This window comes from Schistocerca nitens, chromosome 6 (genome assembly GCF_023898315.1).
Source record: "Schistocerca nitens isolate TAMUIC-IGC-003100 chromosome 6, iqSchNite1.1, whole genome shotgun sequence".
In the NCBI taxonomy this organism is placed as follows: Eukaryota; Metazoa; Arthropoda; class Insecta; order Orthoptera; family Acrididae; genus Schistocerca; species Schistocerca nitens.
Window position 1 is genome coordinate 529,371,699 of NC_064619.1, and position 20,449 is coordinate 529,392,147.

At 39.3% G+C, this 20,449-nt stretch overlaps 1 protein-coding gene across 1 annotated transcript in view; it reads left to right on the forward strand.

Annotated features, from left to right (window-relative positions):
- Positions 1-18,856, forward strand: part of LOC126262569 (TIMELESS-interacting protein) — a 60,741-nt gene extending 41,885 nt beyond the window's left edge. Inside the window, exons 5-6 of the mRNA XM_049959274.1 lie at positions 5,735-5,956; positions 18,511-18,856. Of these exons, the coding sequence (XP_049815231.1) occupies positions 5,735-5,956; positions 18,511-18,786 (498 nt within the window). The 3' untranslated portion in view covers positions 18,787-18,856. The remainder of the gene's footprint in view (positions 1-5,734; positions 5,957-18,510) is intronic.
- Positions 18,857-20,449: the final 1,593 nt, after the last annotated feature.

A 20,449-nucleotide genomic window follows, 5' to 3' on the forward strand; every position in this document is an offset into this window, starting at 1 on the left:
AGAATTAATGGTAGAAAATACTAGTGTAAAGGATTATCGTAAAAATGGTCAGTACGTTGTCATATTTTTCGCTGTTAACAGGCATTATGAATGTAAACTAACTCGTTCGAAATTATAGTGACAGACCGCATTTATGACCCATTGAATAAGCAAACAATTAACCATCATTTGCGGATAACTCTAGAGAATGTTGATGGATAACATCGAAAACCACTGATATCTCGACAAGTAATAGTTACTGTTATTTTAGAGCCTTATCCAGTTTGTGCGTTGAAAATAACAGGGGTTTACATGTGGAAATATTGGTCTTCTGACAAATTATCCAGCTGCATTCTCGCTTGTTATTAGAGCGTCAACATTCTCCTTGGACAACATGTTGAACATTATAGTCTGTTTAATTCAAAGGATACAAAGTTCTAATCAAAAAGGCTAGGAAGTTCTCTTTATTATGTATGCAACTGATATCTTGACAAACACAGTTTTCAAACGATGAGTCTTTAAAACTAAGAAATATCATTACTTCGTTCCAAAGTCTACATCGTAATACCATCGTCACTTCTATTTGAGACTGTCTCCGAACAGTCTGACTAAATTTACATTTACAATGATAGGTTCAGGGCTTATATCCATCATCACTGTCCAGTCAAATTCTTCTTTCTGAAGCTTTTTAGCATGCCGCACAGACTGTGCTAACACTACATGTGGGACGTTGTCTGTTGCCTCATGCACAAGCGACTCATGTATGTTATCTTGAATTATTATTATTATTATTTTTTAAACCACATAGCCTTAACACTTTGCCCAAATTAATTCCATGGGGCCACACTGACAGTGACACATGGGTAAATGCAAAACTTTGTGACCCCATTCACATGGAAGGAAGTAGAGTTTGTACTTTCCTGTCATGTGACTTTCATTAATTAATGAGCTACTGGAGATCGGCACAAGTCTGGTTTATACTGTGCTTAATATTTTTTTATTTGTAAGCCAGGGAAGAGTATCCGTTTTTCTGGTGTTTTCTCTGTAAAAGTTGAATTATAATTGGCAATGACCGACTTCAATGCAAGGTGTGACAAGAATTGTGAATCACGTCACGAAACTGACAGCGTTCATTTACAAATGGTAGTCACTGCTGTTTTTCTTACACGTAAATACTAGTTTATTCTCAGAAACAAAACAAGAGGAGTCGGCATGCAGAATAATTATCCGAGAGCCTATTCCTATGAGAACTTTAAAACCACTGGTACCGTCACTCATTTTCCAGCAGGTCTTCCTGGAATGATTCTAATTGACCTTTGTTTCATCAAGGTAATACACTGTTGAACTGCACCCTTCTCTTGTATCATAAATCTTTTTATAGGACGCAGTTTGTGCTGCATCTGTGTCACTTCTTTGAATTAAAAACTGTCTTCTTAACATAATTAACCAACATCTTTTAAATTTCTTTACATTGACAAAGCACTTACCATTGAAGCCAATTTTCTCCTGCATAACTGTAACACGTTTTTGTGATGTAGGGCATTCGTCATTAATATGAAGCACTTGAAAACATGGTTGTTAAAACCATCCATTTGTGTTACAGGTTCCTTGCAATTTCGAAATTTAACTTTTCTATGGTTCCTACAGCTCTGACTCATTCATTTACAGTTCTCTTTACAGTTCTTTTGCCGACACCACATGTTTGTGTAGTCCGTTCTTGTGTCCTCAGATGTCCTTGTATCCTCAGATGTCAGCAGTAGGAGACCTGCTTTCAAGTTCACATTTGAAAAAGTTATAAATGTGGTAAATAATCCCCCTCGCCTGCTTGTGAAGCGTTTCACATTTATTGCCCATCACCTGATTTTTTTCAAATCTCGCTTAAACATTTACAGATACATATTCACAATTATACTGCTACAGGAGGGGGAGGGGGGGTGTGGCTGACAGTTGAATGACTAATTCGATTGTCGCGAAGTATGGTAACAGGGCTGCATGTAGGAATGAGATTCTCGCTGTCCAGCTGTAACTCGCTGCTAGCTGCCCAGAAGGGGAATTAATATTATTGGCTGATGGTGGCTAGTGGAGGGGGGTGCGCAGAACAGCTAAAAATTGGGCCGCCTTCTTACGTGACACAAACTTTAGTAGCATCAAAACATCCTCTATCAAGTAGAACCTTCACATTGTTCTCTTTCCTGTCCTCTTCTGTTCAGTGTGAAATTCATTCATAATGGTTGTTTGCTTTTACTTCTTATCAGCAAAAATGTTCAGTTTTTCTCCCCGTTTAGTTTTGTACTGTATATTACATGTCTATTTCAAATATGCTTTTTTTCTGTTTCAAGTAAATTGAGCTTAACACAGTGCAGTTGTCATATTCTAGGTCACTATTTGCCACATCATCTATTAGATCTGTCACATTGGATTTGAAGCTTAACTAAAAATGTTGTATGTTTCATATTAAGAAAATATTAGAATTGGTTATTAGATTAAAGTACACTTCTACGTCAAGCATACGAATCGTGTCTGGAAAATGAAGCAAATTTTTTTGTGCTGGTGCTTATAGGGGACGCAGATCATTATGACTGTTTAGATTATGTGGGGGGGGAGGGGGGGGGGTTCCAGGATCACAGTCTCTGCATGTTCCTGCCCTCATCTCGTGGTCGTGCGGTAGCGTTCTCGCTTCCCACGCCCGGGTTCCCGGGTTCGATTCCCGGCGGGGTCAGGGATTTTCTCTGCCTCGTGATGGCTGGGTGTTTTGTGCTGTCCTTAGGTTAGTTAGGTTTAAGTAGTTCTAAGTTCTAGGGGACTTATGACCACAGCAGTTGAGTCCCATAGTGCTCAGAGCCATTTGAACCATTTTTGCATGTTCCTGTTTAATGCCTGTGTCACAAAAAACAATGGAATAATCAGTAGAACAACCTTAAGCCATGAAGTTTTGTTTGAAACTGTACAAATCTCTTGTGAAGAACCAATAATTGATTTTGCAAGCTCACAGGGCAGTGCTGTTTCATTTTTGCAAGTTTCTGGTTGCTTTAAAGTGTTTCAGGAAGAGGTGATCGACAAACCTCGCGCTGTGGCCATTGACCGGCACAACCGATAACAATTTGGCCCATGTACACAATCTGTTAAATTCTGACCGTTGATTGAGTGTCTTGATGATTACAAAAACTCGCAACATTCCTGAAACAATTGTGCATGAATTGTACATGAGGAAGGTGTGTGCCAAGCTTTTACAGACAATTAGAAGAATCACCGGGTGACTATCACGACTGAACTCCTTGAACACATGACAACTGAACCTTCTTTTTGGACAATGTCAAAGTTACTAATAGTACACCTTGGTATCCCCAGAACTGGAAAAAGCAAGAGTGAGCACACCAAAAGTGAAAACTGTTGACTGTCGTTTTTGACACCAAAAGTTTGGTCCACAGAGAGTTAATTCCTTAAGGTCATACCGTGAATGTGCCTACTACTTTTGATGTGCTGGGGCACCTGAGAATAAGGGTAATCAGAGTGAAAAAGAACAAGCCACACCGCTCTGAGCATCCATGAGTACCTGGCGAAGCACAACTTGGCATCCCAAGCTACTGCAACACCTCCACAGTCTTGAAGTTGCGTCAACCAATTCCTTTCTCTTCCCGAGGATCAAGACTGGCCTGAAAGGAATCTGTTTTGAGTAGATTAAGGCCTTCCAAAGCACCATATCGAGAGCCTTTCTGAAGTTCCCATTGAAGCCTTCTAGGACGTATACTGTGTCTGGCAGAGCTGCGGGAAAAATTTTGTGGATGCCAAAGGGAACTAATTAGAACAATATTGTAATGATATCTACAGTTAATCAGTTGGTTAAAAAAACGCAGTATTTTTCTGACACATCTAGTACGAACATATGTGTTGAATTGATTATGAGCAGATTGTACACTTGTTTACAAATGCTATTTTTAATCAAGCAAAAAGAAGAAATAGAAAGAAAAGAAAGTTGGTAATCACTGTAAATAACTACGAAGGTGTATAACAAGACTACAGCTCTTTGTGCAGGAAAGTTGTACACATCGTTTTGAATGGATGTGATTCAAGGAACACGAAAAGAAATGTATAAGACCCATATTTCCTCACTTATGAGTATTTTTGCACTTTTGCAGCATTGAAATGCTGTTTTGTGGATAGAATACACAGACACGTTGAAGAATGTCACAAACACACACTACAGTCTTAGAACAAATGAATTGGTGCAGTGGTAATCCTCTGACGTGACACTCAAGAAAAGCAGGACATTTAGATTTAAATTTTTCATGGTTACACTTAATCATTTTAGGAAAATGCTAGGATGGTGCCTTTGAAAAAGGACACTGACAATACCATTCCCCATTCATGTCTAATTTGTGCTTGTGCTCCATTTCCAGTGAACTCATCTTTGATGAAATATTAAACCTTAAGATCCTTTAGCTATCTCAACCACATCAAATATGCAACAGAGTACCATTTCAAGACAATGGCGACAGTTCATAGGCACAAGAAATGTTCTAAGGCAAAAGCAGGGTCGACCTAGAGTTATTAGTCCATAACAGAGCTTGTAATTGCCTGCTAAGATTATAGCTTTGAAACAATCTATTGCTTTTACAATTATTTGAACATCATAGAAAGAAACCAGTTTAGTTGTGGTGCGGTTATGGTATGAGAGAATAGGTGTATCAAGCTTTATATCTTAGTTTGTTGCCAGAGGAATATTGTTGGGCATATTTAATCCAGACTACCTGTTCAAGATGTCCACTTGCATCGTTGTGTTCAGGTAGATGTGTATCTTTTTAGTGACAAAATCAAGCTCTTCTTTAGGGTGGGAATTTACTGCCAATACAGTTCTTAAACTACCACATAGACAGCATGCCACATCACTGCCCAGTAGTTTGATGGACAATAGGGCCTGACCATATCCTCTGTTAACGTGAAAAAAAACCTCTGGTTCTGCTATTTTTTAAAGAAGTATTCATTCTGAGAACCATTCTGATTAAATATTTTAGATTTTGTTGTAGGCAGAGCATTTTGTGATTAATATTTACCTTGTTCTATAGCCCTTCAATATCTTCATAAAATACAATTTACTTATTGTCCTTTGCTTTTGGACACTAGTGTGTGTATGTGCGCTCAAGAAGTAAAATGTTGCATTCAGGACCTATACTTAAATGCTAGGGCTCCTTGTATAAACTTAATTTTTTTTCTAGGCGAAAAAAAGGAGGGGGGTGGCAGCCTTAAGTAGTATTCCGAATCATAAGATGTGGTCCTGTTACTGGTAGAGTTATTGTAAGTTTCACTCATATTCATTTTCCGTAAGAAAGCAGCTAGTATTGAGGATGGAAGAAAAAGTTAAAATATTTCCTAGATGTTCCATGGTGTTCAAACTAGGTTTATTGCTCCAATATTATTGTCACCACTTTATTGTGGGAACAAGTGTGTGTAGATCACGTCAAGAGCTTGTGACACTATATGAAAATTATAAAATGGGAAACATTCAGTCAGCTCATTATGTTGAAATCTGGGGAAAGCTGCTGATTTAAATAGCTTCAACTTTGGTGGTTTGATGTGTGTTGAATGAGTATTGCAAAAACAACAAGGTTCGTAGGGTGTTCGCAAGATGTCAATTTATTATAAAGACTACGATTATTAGCAGATACTAGATGCCACAGTGTCTCTGTAAAATTAAGTGCTGTTTGTCTGTTGCCTACAAAGTGACTGTATGACTAATTACTGAAATCTCATTTTGCAGACGTATGTGAAGAGACTTAGGATGGGTCTTGTCAATGAGGTTGAACCAGCCTCACTTTGTGATGAGGTTAACGAAAAGGAAGAGCAGATTGATGAACCAATTGATGCTTTTGATGCTCTTATTGGCCAGCAATTATCTTTAAGTCATGTGTCTCAGGCTCACATGGCACATCAGAATGCTTCACATTCTTCAGCACAGCCTCAGACGCAGTCAGTAGTCAAGGTAATTACTCACTAAACTTCTGTGGTCTGGAAACTTTCTTTGCTCTGCCATGCTTTCACTGTAAATGATAAGTTGGGTAAAATTTGTTATTTTCCTCCACTCCCACCGAAAATTATAACGTAGTTTACATTAAAAAATAACAAACTGGTATATCCTTAAATATTGGCTTATTAACTCTAAATTATGAAATGCGTAAAAGATTCCACAATGGTGAGAAGGTTAGTTCCTGTGATCTATATCACAGAGCTTCGAAGTACACATGAAACTCTTGATTCTCGATTCTAATTTTTAGTGCCCTAACTCTTTCATTGACATCTTACAACACTGCTAACTTCGCATCTCATCTGTCTGGTACTGGAAGTTGCCTTTGTTTCTGTTATTAGCCTTTGTTTCTGTTATTAGCCTTTGTTTCTGTTATTATGTTTTGTTTGTCATTTATTCCACCTTAACCAGTATGTAAGAAGCAGTCATTTCCAGCTTTATTAATTTCTTTGTAGTGTATGTACATTGTTCATTTGAAAACAGCTACTTTTAAGTTATGTTATAGTAATGCATTATATAAAATACTGCATAATACTGGTGCATGACATTTAGATGCCCAATATAATGAAGCATTTTTATTAGTGAATAACAAGTGTTTTATCAGATTAAAGAAAATAATGTCACACAGTATATATAATTGTTGGGTTCAAATTAATGATATGGTTATAATAGAGGGAAACATTCCACGTAGGAAAAATATATCTAAAAACAAAGATGATGTGACTTACCAAATGAAAGTGCTGGCAGGTCGACAGACACACAAACGAACACAATAATACACACAAAATTCAAGCTTTCGCAACAAACTGTTGCCTCGTCAGGAAAGAGGGAAGGAGAGGGAAAGACGAAAGGATGTGGGTTTTAAGGGAGAGGGTAAGGAGTCATTCCAATCCCGGGAGCGGAAAGACTTACCTTAGGGGGAAAAAAGGACAGGTACACACTCGCACGCACACACACACATATCCATCCACACATATACAGACACAAGCAGACATATTTAAAGTTTGGGCAGAGATGTCAGTCGAGGCGGAAGTGAAGAGGCAAAGATGATGTTGAATGACAGGTGAGGTATGAGTGGCGGCAACTTGAAATTAGCAGAGATTGAGGCCTGGTGGGTAACGGGAAGAGAGGATATATTGAAGAGCAAGTTCCCATCTCCGGAGTTCGGATAGGTTGGTGTTAGTGGGAAGTATCCAGATAACCCGGATGGTGTAACACTGTGCCAAGATGTGCTGGCCGTGCACCAAGGCATGTTTAGCCACAGGGTGATCCTCATTACCAACAAACACTGTCTGCCTGTGTCCATTCATGCGAATGGACAGTTTGTTGCTGGTCATTCCCACATAGAATGCATCACAGTGTAGGCAGGTCAGTTGGTAGATCATGGAATCCTTACCCAATCCGTTACCCCCAGAAACCATCCTTGTAACCATTGATGCCACTTCCTTATACACAAATATCCCGCACGTCCAGGGCCTCGCTGCGCTGGAGCACTTCCTTTCACGCCGATCACCTGCCACCCAACCTAAAACCTCTTTCCTCATTACCTTAGCCAGCTTCATCCTGACCCACAACTTCTTCACTTTTGAAGACCAGACATACCAACAATTAAAGGGAACAGCCATGGGTACCAGGATGGCCCCTTCGTATGCCAACCTATTCATGGGTCGCTTAGAGGAAGCCTTCTTGGTTACCCAGGCCTGCCAACCCAAAGTTTGGTACAGATTTATTGATGACATCTTCATGATCTGGACTCACAGTGAAGAAGAACTCCAGAATTTCCTCTCCAACCTCAACTCCTTTGGTTCCATCAGATTCACCTGGTCCTACTCCAAATCCCACGCCACTTTCCTTGACGTTGACCTCCATCTGTCCAATGGCCAGCTTCACACGTCCGTCCACATCAAACCCACCGACAAGCAACAATACCTCCATTATGACAGCTGCCACCCATTCCACATCAAACGGTCCCTTCCCTACAGCCTAGGTCTTCGTGGCAAACGAATCTGCTCCAGTCCGGAATCCCTGAAGCATTACACCAACAACCTGACAACAGCTTTCGCATCCCGCAACTACCCTCCCGACCTGGTACAGAAGCAAATAACCAGAGCCACTTCCTCATCCTCTCAAACCCAGAACCTCCCACAGAAGAACCACAAAAGTGCCCCACTTGTGACAGGATACTTTCCGGGACTGGATCAGATTCTGAATGTGGCTCTCCAGCAGGGATACGACTTCCTCAAATCCTGCCCTGAAATGAGATCCATCCTTCATGAAATCCTCCCCACTCCACCAAGAGTGTCTTTCCGCCGTCCACCTAACCTTCGTAACCTCTTAGTTCATCCCTATGAAATCCCCAAACCACCTTCCCTACCCTCTGGCTCCTACCCTTGTAACCGCCCCCGGTGTAAAACCTGTCCCATGCACCCTCCCACCACCACCTACTCCAGTCCTGTAACCCGGAGGGTGTACACGATCAAAGGCAGAGCCACGTGTGAAAGCACCCACGTGATCTACCAACTGACCTGCCTACACTGTGATGCATTCTATGTGGGAATGACCAGCAACAAACTGTCCATTTGCATGAATGGACACAGGCAGACAGTGTTTGTTGGTAATGAGGATCACCCTGTGGCTAAACATGCCTTGGTGCACGGCCAGCACATCTTGGCACAGTGTTACACCGTCCGGGTTATCTGGATACTTCCCACCAACACCAACCTATCCGAACTCCGGAGATGGGAACTTGCTCTTCAATATATCCTCTCTTCCCGTTACCCACCAGGCCTCAATCTCCGCTAATTTCAAGTTGCCGCCACTCATACCTCACCTGTCATTCAACATCATCTTTGCCTCTTCACTTCCGCCTCGACTGACATCTCTGCCCAAACTTTAAATATGTCTGCTTGTGTCTGTATATGTGTGGATGGATATGTGTGTGTGTGCGCGAGTGTATACCTGTCCTTTTTTCCCCCTAAGGTAAGTCTTTCCACTCCCAGGATTGGAATGACTCCTTACCCTCTCCCTTAAAACCCACATCCTCTAGTCTTTCCCTCTCCTTCCCTCTTTCCTGATGAGGCAACAGTTTGTTGCGAAAGCTTGAATTTTGTGTGTATTATTGTGTTCGTTTGTGTGTCTGTCGACCTGCCAGCACTTTCATTTGGTAAGTCACATCATATATATATATATATAAACATTGTGATACCTGTGTTGTGTGTGGCCCTCATGTACTTAGTTACTTGTACTGTAAGTTAAATTCACAATAAAGGTTATGATGGTTTTTATGGCTAATGATGTCTACTTGTGAATTCCTCTGTGATATAGGAGGAGTTGTTACAGCAAAAGCTTATTTTGCAAGGCAACCATAAAGAAATTTGCTAAGATCACTTCCTGGATATATAGGGAATGTCAAGATTTTTGGGGGTCCGTGGGCAACGATAAATGTTTGCTATTTTCCTCACCCCTTACACTTGCTCTTAATGTAAGAAGATATGAGGACACTATGAAATGCAATAAAAACCAGGCCCTAGGTGTCACCTAGTGAGATGACATAAAATAAGTGAAAAGGATAGATTGCTACTTCGTCATATCGTGGAAATGTTGAGGCGCAAAAAAAGCCCCTACGAAAAGACTACTAAACAAGTAAGCATTCTTCTGAATCACACACACACACACACACACACACACACACACACACACACACGCAAATGCAACTCTTACATACATTACCACACGAGCCAGTGGTTACACATGCACCCCTGCGTGTGTGTCTGTCGGTCTGTCTAATTCAGAAGAAGGCTTTTTGGCCGAAAGCTTAAGAGTAGCAATCTATCCCTTTTCATAATATTGTCAATAATACTAATAATAATAATAATAATAATAATAAAGAAAAGAAGCAGAAATTACAGGTATTGGCGAAATGACTTAGAAGATACAAAAAAAGTGAAAATAGAAGGAAACAAAACCAAACATTCAACACAAACCAAAAGAAATTTTACCAGACAATAGATAACACACACATTAAAATAGACAATCCACCAAACATAACAGACATGGAACACTTCTGGAGCAACATGTGGTCAAACCCGGTACAACATAACAGGCATGCACGGTGGATACAAGCAGAAACACACACATACAAGATGATACCACAAATGCCTGAAGTGATAATATTGCAACATGAAGTCACCCGAACAATTAATTCTACGCACAATTGGAAAGCCCCAGGAAAAGATAAATTAGCAAATTTCTGGTTAAAGAAGTTCACCTCAACACATTTACATCTAACTAAATTATTCAACAGTTACATTGCAGACCCATACATATTCCCTGACACACTTACACATGGAATAACTTACCTGAAACCTAAAGACCAAGCAGACACAGCAAACCCAGCTAAGTATCGCCCCATAACATGCCTACCAACAATATACAAAATATTAACATCAGTAATTACACAGAAATTAATGACATATACAACACAGAACAAAATTATAAATGAAGAACAAAAAGGCTGTTGCAAAGGAGCACGAAGATGTAAAGAGCAACTGATAATAGATGCAGAGGTGACATATCAAGCTAAAACTAAACAAAGGTCACTACACTACGCGTACATTGACTACCGAAAAGCCTTTGATAGTGTACCCCACTCATGGTTACTACAAATATTGGAAATATACAAAGTAGATCCTAAATTGATACAGTTCCTAAACATAGTAATGAAAAATTGGAAAACTACACTTAATATCCAAACAAATTCAAATATCACATCACAGCCAATACAGATTAAGCGTGGAATATACCAAGGAGACTCATTAAGTCCTTTCTGGTTCTGCCTTGCTCTGAACCCACTATCCAACATGCTAAATAATACAAATTATGGCTACAATATTACTGGAACATATCAACACAAAATCACACATTTGCTATACATGGACGATCTAAAACTACTGGCAGCAACAAATCAACAACTCAACCAATGACTAAAGATAACAGAAGTATTCAGCAATGATATAAATATGGCGTTTGGAACAGACAAATGTAAGAAAAATAGCATAGTCTAGGGAAAACACACTAAACAAGAAGATTACATATTGGATAACCACAGCGACTGTATAGAAGCGATGGAAAAAACAGATGCCTATAAATATCTAGGATACAGACAAAAAATAGGAATAGATAATGCAAATATTAAAGAAGAACTAAAAGAAAAATATAGACAAAGACTAACAAAAATACTGAAAACAGAATTGACAGCAAGAAACAAGACAAAAGCTACAAATACCTATGCTATACCAGTATTGACCTACTCATTTGGAGTAGTGAAATGGAGTAACACAGACCTAGAAGCACTCAATACACTTACACGATCACAATGCCACAAATATAGAATACATCACATACATTCAGCAACAGAAAGATTCACATTAAGCAGAAAGGAAGTAGGAAGGGGATTTATTGACATAAAAAACCTACTTTATGGACAGGTAGACAATTTAAGAAAATTGTTTATAGAACGAACAGAAACTAGCAAAATACACAAAGCAATCACTCATGTAAATACATCAGCTACACCATTGCAATTTCATAACCACTCCTACAACCCTTTAGATCACATAACATCAACAGATACGAAGAAAGTAAATTGGAAAAAGAAAACACTACATGGCAAGCACCCGTATCATCTAACACGGCCACACATCGATCAAGACGCATCCAACACATGGCTAAGAAAAGGCAATATATACAGTGAGACAGAAGGATTCATGATTGCAATACAGGATCAAACAATAAACACCAGACATTACAGCAAGCATATTATTAAAGATCCCAATACCACAACAGATAAATGCAGACTTTGCAAACAACAAATAGAAACAGTAGATCACATCACAAGCAGATGTACAATACTAGCAAATACAGAATACCCCAGAAGACATGACAGTGTAGCAAAAATAATACATCAACAACTTGCCATACAACATAAACAAATAAAGCAACATGTTCCCACATACAAGTATGCACCACAAAATGTACTGGAGAATGATGAATACAAATTATACTGGAACAGAACCATTATAACAGATAAAACAACACCACATAACAAACCTGACATCATACTCACCAATAAAAAGAAGAAATTAACACAACTAATCGAAATATCCATACCCAATACAACAAATATACAAAAGAAAACAGGAGAAAAAATTGAAAAATACATCCAACTGGCTGAGGAAGTCAGACATGTGGCATCAGGATAAAGTTGACATCATACCAATTATACTATCAACTACAGGAGTCATACCACACAATATCCACCAGTACATCAATGCAATACAGCTACATCCAAACATATATATACAACTACAGAAATCCGTAATTATTGATACATGTTCAATTACCCGAAAGTTCCTAAATGCAATATAACACATACCGTACAGTTAATAGGAAGTGACGCTTGATCAAGGTCCGCGTCACTTTCCATTCTCAACCAGACTTAACGTCTGAGAAAGTAAAGAAATAATAATAAGTGGCATTAGGAATCACATCTCAAAGTTTTTCACATACAAAGTAAAGTAAACAAACACCATGACTGGCAGGAACAAAGTCTTTGATGGTAAAAAGGCATCCTAGAGTGAGAAGTGGACAATTACTGCTTGCCAAGGAACAGTGTCTCTCATCAGCAGAGTAAAAATTTGACACGGCCAGTACCAGAGTTGCATCTAGATAGCAGATGGTTATACTGACTGGTTTACCACAAAGAAAGAGTTGTAAGGGAGCAGTACAGTGTCACTGCTCGTATTCATCACTGTGACGAATGAGGTAATAGGGAGAGTAAAGCAAAAGGCTAATACGGAATTTGACACATTTGCCTTTGCACATGACAGTGTGATGTGGGGAAGCACAGAATTAGTAGTTCACCTACATGTACATCTACATTCATACTCCGCAAGCCACCCAACGGTGTGTGGCGGAGGGCACTTTACGTGCCACTGTCATTACCTCCCTTTCCTGTTCCAGTCGCGTATGGTTCGCGGGAAGAACGACTGTCTGAAAGCCTCCGTGCGCGCTCTAATCTCTCTAATTTTACATTCGTGATCTCCTCGGGAGGTATAAGTAGGGGGAAGCAATATACTCGATACCTCATCCAGAAACGCACCCTCTCGAAACCTGGCGAGCAAGCTACACCGCAATGCAGAGCGCCTCTCTTGCAGAGTCTGCCACTTGAGTTTATTAAACATCTCCGTAACGCTATCACGGTTACCAAATAACCCTGTGACGAAACGCGCCGCTCTTCTTTGGATCTTCTCTATCTCCTCCGTCAACCCGATCTGGTACGGATCCCACACTGACGAGCAATACTCAAGTATAGGTCGAACGAGTGTTTTGTAAGCCACCTCCTTTGTTGCTGGACTACATTTTCTAAGCACTCTCCCAATGAATCTCAACCTGGTACCCGCCTTACCAACAATTAATTTTATATGATCATTCCACTTCAAATCGTTCCGCACGCATACTCCCAGATATTTTACAGAAGTAACTGCTACCAGTGTTTGTTCCGCTATCATATAATCATACAATAAAGGATCCTTCTTTCTATGTATTCGCAATACATTACATTTGTCTATGTTAAAGGACAGTTGCCACTCCCTGCACCAAGTGCCTATCCGCTGCAGATCTTCCTGCATTTCGCTACAATTTTCTAATGCTGCAACTTCTCTGTACACTACAGCATCATCCGCGAAAAGCCGCATGGAACTTCCGACACTATCTACTAGGTCATTTATATATATTGTGAAAAGCAATGGTCCCATAACACTCCCCTGTGGCACGCCAGAGGTTACCTTAACGTCTGTAGACGTCTCTCCATTGATAACAACATGCTGTGTTCTGTTTGCTAAAAAATCTTCAATCCAGCCACACAGCTGGTCTGATATTCCGTAGGCTCTTACTTTGTTTATCAGGCGACAGTGCGGAACTGTATCGAACGCCTTCCGGAAGTCAAGAAAAATAGCATCTACCTGGGAGCCTGTATCTAATATTTTCTGGGTCTCATGAACAAATAAAGCGAGTTGGGTCTCACACGATCGCTGTTTCCGGAATCCATGTTGATTCCTACATAGTAAATTCTGGGTTTCCAAAAACGACATGATACTCGAGCAAAAAACATGTTCTAAAATTCTACAACAGATCGACGTCAGAGATACAGGTCTATAGTTTTGCGCATCTGCTCGACGACCCTTCTTGAAGACTGGGACTACCTGTGCTCTTTTCCAATCATTTGGAACCCTCTGTTCCTCTAGAGACTTGCGGTACACGGCTGTTAGAAGGGGGGCAAGTTCTTTCGCGTACTCTGTGTAGAATCGAATTGGTATCCCGTCAGGTCCAGTGGACTTTCCTCTGTTGAGTGATTCCAGTTGCTTTTCTATTCCTTGGACACTTATTTCGATGTCAGCCATTTTTTCGTTTGTGCGAGGATTTAGAGAAGGAACTGCAGTGCGGTCTTCCTCTGTGAAACAGCTTTGGAAAAAGGTGTTTAGTATTTCAGCCTTATGCGTGTCATCCTCTGTTTCAATGCCATCATCATCCCGGAGTGTCTGGATATGCTGTTTCGGGCCACTTACTGATTTAACGTAAGACCAGAACTTCCTAGGATTTTCTGTCAAGTCTGTACATAGAATTTTACTTTCGAATTCACTGAACGCTTCTCGCATAGCCCTCCTTACGCTAACTTTGACATCGCTTAGCTTCTGTTTGTCTGAGAGGTTTTGGCTGCATTTAAACTTGGAGTGAAGCTCTCTTTGCTTTTGCAGTAGTTTCCTAACTTTGTTGTTGTACCACGGTGGGTTTTTCCCGTCCCTCACAGTTTTACTCGGCGCGTACCTGTCTAAAACGCATTTTACGATTGCCTTGAACTTTTTCCATAAACACTCAACATTGTCAGTGTCGGAACAGAAATTTTCGTTTTGATGTGTTAGGTGGTCTGAAATCTGCCTTCTATTACTCTTGCTAAACAGATAAACCTTCCTCCCTTTTTTTATATTCCTATTAACTTCCATATTCAGGGATGCTACAACGGCCTTATGATCACTGATTCCCTGTTCTGCACTTACAGAGTCGAAAAGTTCGGGTCTGTTTGTTATCAGTAGGTCCAAGATGTTATCTCCACGAGTCGGTTCTCTGTTTAATTGCTCGAGGTAATTTTCGGATAGTGCACTCAGTATAATGTCACTCGATGCTCTGTCCCTACCACCCGTCCTAAACATCTGTAAACATCAGTGTAAACGGCGCATAATGAAGCCACCAATTTTTAAGCAGTTTGGCCGTAAGTCTCAGCCACACAAAAAGAGTTTTGGTACCATTCAGCAGACAAGGATTACATGTGAACATTCTCCTGGATGGTGAGAACCAAGAACAGGTTGATCACATTCGGCACTTTCGTGGTAATAACTTGAGACACCAAGTTTTCCACAGAAACCATGAAAAGAATTCAAAAACCTCATTTTTACTTAGGACTGCTCTGACTGACTGTTAAATCCTCTTAAGAGCAAAGAAAACCCGTTATCAGGTATTTCCTGAAACATACGTGACAAAAATATGTTGCCGAACTATCAACCTAGAATACAGTTTTATGTACTCGCTTTGTATAGGTACTCCTAAGTTTTTTACAATTGTCCCTGTTTCCAATGACTTTGTCATCAATAGTGTAATGGAATAGCTCGCATATTTATGTGCAGTTGTTACACTTACTTTACTTTCAGGGTCAACTGTTGATCCTGTGCAGGTATTCCTGCATTTTGTTACAGTTTTCTGACCTTGCACTCTTCCTATAGACAACAACAAATAGCATCATGAAACTCACAGCATTTTCCAGTAGATTATTTGTGTTTCTTGTAAGCAGTAATGGCCCCACAACAGTCCCTTTGGAGTTCTCACATGATTTTATATCTGTCAGTTTAATCCCATTACATAATGAAGTAAAAATCTCTGGAATAGAAAGCAAATATAATTCCCACAGTCTTGTTTGTGAAGTGTATTGAAAAATATTTGTACCATTTAGAATGCTGAAACTAAATGTCCTGTTTGAAAACAAAAAGCATTTATGCATCATAATTCATATATTTAGAGCCAGCCTCTGAAAATGGTTCCATGACATAAAGGAGTGGAAACATTCCTGTTGGTGGTGAAGGTGGAAATGTGTTGTAGGAGATTGCATGAGAAGTCACACTGAAGATTGAGTGCATTTGACTTCTTTTATAAATGTCAGTGGGGGAAGTAAAGCTAACTATTCCATAGCTTATAAAAGGATAAGAGCCCAGAATTTTTTTTAATTTCAACAAAATTGGAATCTTTTACAATTTTTTTGCCTCAGTAACATTTTGTGTTTTCATCAAAGAGAAATTGATAGCACTGTTGCGTGTTTGTACTGATAAAAATGAAAAGTTGCCACCATTAATAATTGGAAAACATGGAACTGAGTGTTTAAAGTATGTGAAACAGTTGACAGTAGTAATGCCTAAATGGCCACAGAAATGCTTTGAATGCTCCTTAGTTTAGATGCCAAGATCAGAGCAGAAAAAGAAAGTGTGTTCTTATAAGAGATAGGTGCCTCCACATCTGAAGATAAGCACATTCCTCAGGAAAACTGAGGTGTTTATGCTGATAACTGTATCTCTAGACCTGGACAATATTCAGTTTGTGAAGGAAAAACACAGAATGGCTGCTGTGAAGAAGTCAGTTATGTTAATTGAAAACGAACTATTTACACTGTCTTGCAAATTTTGGCTATGGTGCACCATTTGTTGTTATGCAGGGTGTCCCATATGAGAGACGCCCCATAAACAAACATTTACTTAAATTACTATTAAAGGCTTTCCATACAAATCTGGAAATGAAATGAACTGCCATACCTTGCTCATTGAGAAATAGACGAGTCACAAAAGGTGCTGGAAGTGACCTCCCTTGACTTGTAAATGTCATTGAACATGGTGCTACAGTTTCTCAAATGTTGCTGCCAGAACCTCTGGTGTCACTGCCTGAATTTCATGGATGATGTTCTCACATAAATCTTCCAAGCTATGCAGTTTGTTCCTGTAGACTTTCCGTATAGGGCACCCCAGGGGAAAAATTCAAGTGATATTAAATCAGGTAACTTCGGGGGCCACAGTTCTTTCGAAATCACTCTGCCGAGGGAAAAACGGTTCGACCTCAGTCATGGTCACTCTATACTAAACCTCTATGGATACATGCCGGCTTCCTTCACAGCTCTGTGACATGCTCCGTGACATTCCACATTCCTGAGATAACTGTCGAACACGTTTTGCAGGTGAGGCGAACAATCGTTTCATGTCAGCCACTTTTTCTTCCAATAATGTCAGCCGGCCCCCGCCATTAAGATCCAGTACCATTCCACTGCTCTTGATCTTGTTCACAAACTTTTTATGCACCATTTATACAGTAAATGCCGGTCACCAAACTATTCAACAAACTTTCGCTGACATGTCTTAATGGAACCAGTAATCCAACATTATTTCACAAGAAACACATGCTCTTCAACAGAATAGTTATACATTGTCACTGAACACTGAGCTCCAGCCATAGAAACGCATGGAAACACCCTGTTGCGTGAAACAGTATTACAGAGTGCAATTCAGTGGAATTACTACACGTGTGTGGGATCTCTTTTGATTGGGGGACCCTAGAGAAAACGATGATTTTCCTAAAGAAGATTGGAAAATCATAAGGTGTTCTAGCAGTGAGTCATTTCAGGATTGTTTCATATGATGACGTTATTATCATACCTAAGACGGATGAAGGAAATAGTTGAAATATACAGTAGTGGGTATGAGAGCGGTGGGGCAATGAAGAAAAGAAGTCACCTAGAGCCTGTTTTGCTGTAGCTTCTAAAGAACCTGATACTGTTGTAAGCTTCTTTCTTCGGTGGTTCTTGTAGCATCACCTCCCTGGTGTGAGAACCCTTGCCAATATGTTATACTTAGAGGTAGGTGTAAACCAGTGCTTTTTCCCAAAAAAAAAAAAAAAAAAAAAAATGAAAGACAGTGTTTAAGTAGTTGTCTTTAACATCCCTCATCATCATATTTAACGTGTGCCAGAGATCTGCTTCTCTCTGAATTCTTCAATTAAATTAGGATCATATGCTATAGTTCAAACTTCCGGCACGGGCTACTACTGTAATTACAGATTGCTTTTACGACTTAATAATTATCAAAGTAAGTTTCTGGGTCACTCCTTCAATGTAATCTAGTCAAACTCAGATCTAAGGAGGAAAAAAAAATGTTGGGTTCCCAGGTTCTTGCTAAAGAGGAGTTTTAGTGGACGACCATTACAATGCTCCAAAGATAAAATCTGTTGTATAATGGTATGAAGTGTCAATTTATGTGGTTAGATTATTACAGTTCACTATAGTGTATTGGTTGTTGTGTCCTTTTTGTTGTGCACAAGTAGTTTACAAATATTTTTTTGTAACTGTTGTTCATTTTTAATGTTTACAGACACTTACAGAAGAACAAAAAGAACGTATGCGACGTAATAGACTTATTGCAGAACAGAGAAAATTAGAGAGACTTAAGGCACAACAGATGGCCAGCTTAAATGATATACCAGAAGCTACACAGGATTATAACTCTTCCTCAAATGATAATTTGAATCCACAAAATACAAATGATGCAGTGATTTCTACTGAGACTGAAACAAGTGCAGCAAGTCAAAACAGTGCTAATATTAATCAAACAGACAACATGATGGAACTGGATTTGCAATCAAGTTAATTTGTCTGCTTATTTTATAACTAAAATTCATAAGGAACAAATACAATTATTTTTGCATAATGCGTAAAAATTCTTGTGTTTCTTTTATTATTTTTTTTATTTCCAACACTGACCTTTATTCTTGGCTAAATTAACAATGTTTCATTTTATGCAGTGTTGCAAACTACAACAAACAAAATTTTCTGGAAATTACTTTCCTTTAATCCAGTCGGTACCCCAATCATTGGTTCTCATTGAATGACAGCAATTTACTTTTTTTCTTAAGTGGGTATAAATATAAGGAAAAAGCATTTAATATATTTCCTTTTGGTTTGTGGGGAAAAGTCACAAAGCTTAAATACAGGGGAGAACAAATATAAGATGTTTCACATAAAACCAATATGCCTCAGTACCAGTTAAGTAGTTAAAAGATTATGGAAGTTCACAATAGAACAACAAACTGATATTGTGGAGTGTTACATAAAGACAGGCTTCAAGCAGTAATGTAAAGAAATGTTTCAAGCAAAGTTTCCTGGTAGGAAACACCCTGCTATCAAGAAATGGAGGGCTGTAGGATCTGTTCAGAATGTGCAGAGGAATAGGCAACTGACAGGGAGAACCACTGAAACAGCAGACATTACGAGAAGCCCCTGCAAGTTGGTAAGGAGGTTATCGCAATGGATTGGTGTATCTTGCATTTAACCTCCCAGTATTGCAGATACTAGTCACAGGACAACACACATATTCTACATTAAGAACCTCTCCACCCAGAGAATGTAAGTGTTTTATGTTCTTTGTTTGACGTCTGCAGATTGGCCCCATAGTTTTCAATTACACTGCCAGATATCTAAAGATATTTTACTTTTTCTGTGGACAGTTAACAAAGCCGGAGACACTGTATTCAGTATTCCAGAAAGATGGGGCAACCACTCACATTCCATGAAGATGGACTTGCCAGTAGAGGCCTCTAGCCGCCCAAGGTCCCTGGATTGAACATCATCTGATTTTTATTTATGGGGCATACTAAAAAGCAAAGAGTTTATTGACAATCCACACACAATAAATGATCTTAAATGGAACATTACTAGAGAAATGATCATCATCATGCATGCAGAATTACAGCGTGTTGCTGGTAACATCCATCGCACAGTCAGCGGAGTGCTTGGATGCCTGTCGCCACCACTTCCAGCATCTCATGCAAACAGGTAGCTGCATGTTTTTTAACATTAGTACTATCTGTTCTTTTTATTTAGTTCATTGTTACTTGAATCTTGGGTGTGAGATGTGCTGGTTTTATATGGGATCCCCTGTATGAGACAGATAATTAAATGAAGATAAAATCTAAGTATAATACAGTTACATTAATATTGACAACCATTCACTTTGCATAGGAAATGTTATATAGCAGATATGCATACAAACAAGAAACTGAACACTGTACCCCAGATTTTCACCTTTCATGGTACTTGCATGAATGTTCAGTCAATTAAAGAATCTCTCTTCACTGGATAAGATACAGGAAATACCTTTATGAGGCACACTTGGCAAGCTGCTGATAAAAATGCTTAAAATAGAAAATAATATTTCTAACACTGGAAGTCCATGATGGAACAATAATAATATTAATAATAAAACCCTAAATGTGTTGCAGTGTTTTCATTGTGCCTGCCTCTACATTTCATCT